We start from the raw sequence: 6,614 nt of genomic DNA, 5'->3' as shown, positions 1-6,614 counted from the left end.
ACCACCACACCACCAATTCTCTTTAAATGAGCACTGACACTCCTGCTTTCACTTTAACCAAATCAAATGCAAACAGTATTTAGGTTATGAGTCAGTGGGGCCAAGCTTTGATAGGAAACGTTGCAACATAAATTAACAAGTTGCAAAAATGACGTCTTACTCCAAGTGTCCCTTTACAGGTTATACATACCATGGCTACCGTCTCCTCTCAAACACTGCTCAGTAATCTGCTTCCAGAAAAGTTTTAAATAAGCTTCTGTTGCAGAGTAGCAGTACAGAATAAAGCAACGTAACTCCCACATTTTCTAAGATCAAGATTAATTCTAAATTAATTATATTATACTATACAAGTACAACTGTTGAGGTACTAGTACTTTACTTGAGTCTTTTCTTTTCATGCCACTTTCTACTTCTACTTTGTTAAATTTCAGAGATAAATATTCCACTTTTTACACCACTCCATTCATCAGGGCAGGAAGTCCAAGAGAGAGCCTGGTTTAGTGATACATCATTAGTGATTCAGTACTGCACTTCCTTAAAGTTGACGGACTAACAAAAACGATGGGAAAAAAATGATCAAAACTTTTGCCCGGCAGAGGCTGAGATATCCTGACTTTTTTTCTAGTAAGGTTTTAACTCAAAAACACTGGATCCTACATTTCCCATAATGCAATCTAGTTATGTCTCTTAGAAGACATTACACATCTGTTTTAAGTATTTCTGCTTGTGATAGGGAAATGGAACTTTTTCTCTAAAATAAACTGAATTCAACTTTAAAATGTTGTCCATTAACATAGTCTTTTTAAAAATGATGAATTATTTCTTGGAAGGACCTATAGTTGTCAAACAAGAGGTGACATTAAACAACATCAAACAAAACCCTAACCCTAACCCTTTTAAACCAATCCCAACCCTCCTGGCCGCTCTAAGCCCCAGATGCACCAGCGGGGCCCTTGCATTATTAATAAATAGCGGAGATGGCTGTAAAGGAGGAACATCTGGACGTCCGGCTTTATTCCAGCAATGTACTGTATGTTTGTACGTCCGGACTAACCAAAGAGCCATGCTATAAAATCAGACTGGCCAGTTTGTTGGTCCATTTCTACATGAAATATTGTAAAACTACAGTATTGAAAATATGAAAAAATAGTTTTAATAAACTAAAGTAGTTATTTTTTAGGTTGCTTTCATCACTGTGTGGATGTGCAATGAATTGACCGGAAGATCACAAGTAACATCTGTAGGCAATAATCAATTATGGTCTGTCACTGCATCGATGCAGAATTGTCCACGTCCGCATCGCGATGCATCAGCGCAGTGATTCATTCCAACGGCCCTAACGACAACGACCAATGGGGATTCATCATCTGGATTGGGACGATTCATAAGGTTAGAGCATTTTGACGTTGGGGACTGGGATTGCACAATAAATGTTAATACATGAGGAAAAAAGGTTTTCGTAATAGCCTACAAAAAAGTTTCAACACTTTTTTGACACTAACGTCGCCTGTTCATAACCACTGAATATTAAATTTCTCACTTGCTGCTTCCTTCAATGACTCCCAGTGATTCCCAGTTATTCTGACCTCAGCTGCAGTTTCATTAACAGGACGTCCACTGCATACATTTAGAAAAAAATGTAATGCACACCTGAATTTGCATCAAATGTTTTGTGCATGCTGCCCTAAATAAAATGGTCCTTGGGAGCCGTTTTCAGCTTGTGGACTTGCTTTTTCAAGCTGGAAATGTCTTTGCCAACAGCCTGCAGCTATTATATCACAGTATGTTTAAGGCTTCAGAGGTTGCATAATAAACTTTTATCGTGAATGTAAATGTCTTTTTAAGGCTTAATCATTCTATGGAAACTGTGTATAATATGAAAGCTCAATTCTTTGTGTATTCCTTGGTATTTTGTACTCATCACTCCACCCTTTTTTCTCTCTTTGTAGTCCTTTTCCATGTTGGATGGATACACTTATGGATGGCTGACAAACCTGCAGGCTCTATTGAGCAATCGGACCAGATTTGTTTGTTTGCTCTGAGACAATGTGGGACACTTGCCATGACAACTGGAGCTGGGCTTGATATTTATCTTGTGTGTTGACTTATGAGTCCCAAGCGTTTGAAAGCCCAGGGAGGAATTTTTTCGTCACTTGCCCTTAAGCTCAGAAGACGGTGTTTCTCTTATGCATGTGTGCGTTTTGTATAAACACCGTGGATTAAGTGGAACTGAACTGGGTAGGTCAGTAGAGGGTGGATTCCTCCGTTTGGCCTTAACTTGAGGTGTTCGCTAGTCCGTTGTTGGAAAATGTCTCTTAACACACCGTGTCTCCTTGGTAACTTATGACGGACATAACGAAGGTGTAGCCTGCTTTCACCTTTTCTGTATTTCCGTGACTATTTCTAAGTGAGGCGCAGTGAAAGTCCAAACCCCAGCTCTGCCACATAAACACAGGGAAGACTTCCAAGGCCTCTGGCTGGAAAGCCCAGCCCTGCTCTGCCTGTTTGGGCTGGTCCCTCTCCCAGTGATAGCTTACCTGTGGAATTTGCCAAAGCTTTTTTATATCCCCATTTATACTAGAGCAATAGCTGTGTGCTCTTACAAAGGGCAATGTGTACAAACGTAACCCTCACCATCCTCACTCGCTTTTGCTGAAATATAATCAGTCTTTTTAGCCTGGGCTGTGCTTTTGTACCAAACCTTTTCTCCCTGCACAGCATTTGCTGCGTAGGAGGCACAAAATGTTCAGCAGCAGCATCGTCATCTGGACGTGACTTGTATAAACAGGGTTGGTGATTGTATTGTGATGCAGGCCCTCCCTGCGACCGTGACATGGGAACAGCTAAAGCATTATTGTTTAGCCTCAGGTGTTTAATTCTATTTGGCAGGAAGCACTCTTGTACAAGTATGTGGTAAAATGTGCACATCAGTGTGACAGGTTGTTAAAGGAGTCAGGACAGTGTTGGGAAATTGCCTGCATGCTGATTTATTTATCTTCTTTCTTATTTTTTTATGCAAAGCGGGGGTACTATATTATTAAGACTTTGCACAATTACATTTCTTTATTCCACAAATTGTTGCAGCTCCTGATAGAATCACCAAAACTGTTTGATTTGCCTAACAAGCCACACTTTGAGCCATGTTTGCACAATTTTAATTTGATTCAATAATTTTGCAAGTTGCCTCTTGAAAACTGGCACGTCTACTCACATTGAGCACTAAGTAAACCCGAGTGTTTGTACATCTACACATGAAGTACAGCGGTTGCAAAGGCAGATTTGTGGGTTTAGTGTCAGACCTACAAAAATATTAAATTCTCTGTGTTTAAAAGGTATGCAGCAGGCAAATGACTCGCATAACATATGGCACAAATGTTTCAACAATGCACAGAAGGAAATGTTGAAATCTTGACAGGCATCTCTGATATTGAATCAGTGTTGGGATGAGGGGCGGAAAGCATATTGTCAAGTAAAGATGAATTAAAAACCATATCAAAATTGTAGTATGAGCCCTCCATGTAGAGTGTGTGATGAGAAGTCAGAATTCACCCGGAGTTGCTTTTGTTCCGACAGGATTTCATGTTGCCAGCATGTTTATTTACTTTATTTAATCACTGACTTTGTGTCTTCTGTAGGATTATTAATCTACTGTAGAGTGTTCTTTGTGTCGCTCTACTCTGAGTGTAATTACGTTGGACTGACGAGTCGAACCTGTCACTGCAGGTTTGTCTTGCTACTGTTTTGAATCCATCAGGGACATGTTTACCTGATCATGAATTCACAAAGACCCGTTAGGCCAGAGTTTAATAGAAAACATCTTCATGTAGCAACCGTGCAAAGACTTCTAAGGATACTTAGAGGCGTTTTTCAGAAAACCCTATTCCTACTAGACCCAACGTAGTACCATGTAGTGACATTTTTTATTTTAACTTATCCCAATATTCGGACCAGTGGACAGCTATTAATCCAGAGAGCAACCTGGGGTTAAGTGTCTTGCTCATGGACACTATGTAATGTTGAACCGCCAACCACTTTGCTGCATGTCATTGCCCCTCTCTTTTCCCTCCCCCTCCCCCTCCCCCTCCTCCTCCCTGCTTTTAACTTAATTATTAAATTAGGTTAAAAAAAAGACCCCTTAATGCAACATTGTGATTGGGTCTATAGCATATATACACTGTGTAGATATGTTTATGTATATACACTACCGGTCAAAAGTTTGGGGTCACTTAGAAATTTCTATTGCACTCCATTATAGACAGAATCCCAGCTGAGATCAGTTGCATTGTTTTTTTAACCAGGGATGCAGTTTAGAGATTACTTTGTTATTTACATAATGACAAACGGTTCTCCAGTGTAATCTTAGTCAGTTTTTTAAAATGATATAAAATTAGTAACGAGATTTGCCTTTGGAACATTGATGAATGGTTGCTGATTATGGAAGTAGATATTGAATTAAAGATCAGCCCCCCCACTCAGTTCATGCTGTATCTGTCTGTAGATTGGAATGGAAATTTGTAAGTGACCCCAAACTTTGTGACGTGTGTGTGTGTGTGTGTGTGTGTGTGTGTGTGTGTGTGTGTGTGTGTGTGTGTGTGTGTGTGTGTGTGTGTGTGTGTGTGGTGTGGGTTGTGTTGGTGTTTGGTGGTGGTGTGTGTGTGTGTGTGTGTGTGTGTGTGTGTGTGTGTGTGTGTGTGTGTGTATTACCAAGCCTGAGTGGTACCACAGTCCAAGTGGTAAAACAAACTGCAATTTGGTTTTTATCTCTGTTAACATTTAATTATTTAAAAGCTATAGGCGAAAACAATTCCATGTCCCATACAGTAGTTGTGACTTATTAATTGACAGCCTATTGATCGCAGCCAGCTGGGACGATATGCTTTTGTCTCGATTCGATTCTGTCTCGATACGTTGGTGCTGATTCAATTTGCGGTTTTTATTTATTGCAATTCTAGAAGAACTATATTGCCGTTCAGCAGTATTGAATATTGTGAATTTTTTTTTTCACATTTGTTAACAAAAACAAAAGTTGAATAGTCTCTAAGAAATTTGTTTTTTAAAATCAATGCACATCACATGTTCACATTTATGTCATTTGTAAAGAAACACCTGACATGTATTTCCGTTGGCGGTACCGTATGAACAGAAAACATTCAGGTCAATCATTGGTAAAAATAAAATAAAAAATATTGATTCCGAGGAAAGAAATTGATTTTTAAAAATTGTGAATCGTTGCAAAATAAATGACAATGCATACCTGAATCCATTTAGTTTTTTCACCACTAATAACTGTTCCTGGTGTGGCCGGAGGCTAAGGGTGCATTTTCATTCCCTGTGTGTTTCTGTATAATTCTCAATGAAATACAAAACAAGAATGTGTCAGTAGAAAGCAGTTAGTGGTCCCTGACAGAGACCTAATCAAGTGTTCCTCCGTGTCTTTCTATGTTCAGGAGAGAGGGGGAGGGGGTGCGGGTCTTCTGGGACCGGCTCAGAGAGCCCTCCTTTACCTCCAGGTGGAACCCCTTCGCCACCGACTTCCCCTTCATCACCTTCACCCACCACCCTGTGAGGAACGTCAGTGACACATTTGCTGCTCTCTGCGACGTAAGTTTAAAGGCTTAGTCCACCCAAATCACACAAACACTTTCTCACTTCAAACTAGGCCTGCACAATATGAGGAAAAGATGCGATTCCATTGTTGAATATTGCGATAACGATATTACTTGCGATAAATAGATATTAAAGTGTTCTCAGCACTGAATTTCTTCTGCTGTCAGTATTCTGCTAAAATACAACAAATACGTGGTTGAATTTAAAACAAATGAAAGGAAATCATTTCCAACTTTATTTATTGAACAAATTGAACATTATTTTCAGAATAATCCACACATGTCCTTGTCAGCAGCGTGCATCGGGACTATTTCCAGTGAAAGTTGGCACAAGTTAGAGAGTCCTATCTCAGCATATAAACTGAAAGTTTGGAACAGCTGCAGGACTTTATGGAAGTTTATGATTGGGGTGAACTGTTAACTTCTCAGAATGTATGTGTTGAAATATTTAGATTTTAGGTTTTATGACTAATCCAAGTGGAGGTGTGTACTCTTGAGAGTCATTGAGACACTTTACTATTAAACCGTTAAAAAAACAACACTGTGGTGAGATTCATCGTGTGGCTGAATGAGTCATTACACAGAAATGACTTACTGGAATTAGGCATCAGATCCCATTCATGTGTAATCTGTCAGTTTCCACACACACACACATAAAATCCTCTGACACACACATGTGGATCTTAAGACTGCCCAGTTATCAGATATAGTTATATAATATTAATAATATTAAATGCAGCACTCAGATTTCCCCAAAAGTGTCAGGTGTGGACTACTTAACGTGCAAAATTAGGATTTGTGTGTTTTATAACCAAAACACAGACATATGGTGTGTTTGATAACGTAACCAGGAGATTTGAACGTGGCCGTGTATGAGCGATTAGATCAGCGACTCAGCATGACGAAGAGGAAGAATGGAGCAATCGTCATCTATGTCGTGAAATTTCAACAGCGTTTCAAACACGTCATACACGCTACTTCTGCTGTCAGCCCGAGTAAGGGGGGAGG

At 39.7% G+C, this 6,614-nt stretch overlaps 1 protein-coding gene and 1 long non-coding RNA gene across 4 annotated transcripts in view; one reads left to right on the top strand and one right to left on the bottom strand.

Moving 5' to 3' along the window:
• tprg1 (tumor protein p63 regulated 1) overlaps positions 1 to 6,614 on the top strand; it is a 19,122-nt gene that overhangs the window by 10,263 nt on the left and 2,245 nt on the right. For all 3 annotated transcript variants that reach the window (XM_032526781.1, XM_032526780.1, XM_032526779.1), the window contains one exon: positions 5,448 to 5,601. In XM_032526781.1, the coding sequence (XP_032382672.1) occupies positions 5,448 to 5,601 (154 nt within the window). The remainder of the gene's footprint in view (positions 1 to 5,447; positions 5,602 to 6,614) is intronic.
• The window catches only part of LOC116696085 (uncharacterized), a 25,572-nt gene that overhangs the window by 17,478 nt on the left and 1,480 nt on the right, over positions 1 to 6,614 (bottom strand). The gene's annotated exons all lie outside the window — the stretch shown is intronic.

The sequence above is a fragment of the Etheostoma spectabile genome, chromosome 9 (genome assembly GCF_008692095.1).
Source record: "Etheostoma spectabile isolate EspeVRDwgs_2016 chromosome 9, UIUC_Espe_1.0, whole genome shotgun sequence".
NCBI lineage: Eukaryota > Metazoa > Chordata > Actinopteri > Perciformes > Percidae > Etheostoma > Etheostoma spectabile.
The sequence above is the reverse complement of the archived record's forward strand: the minus strand, read 5'-3'. Positions and strand labels throughout refer to the sequence as shown.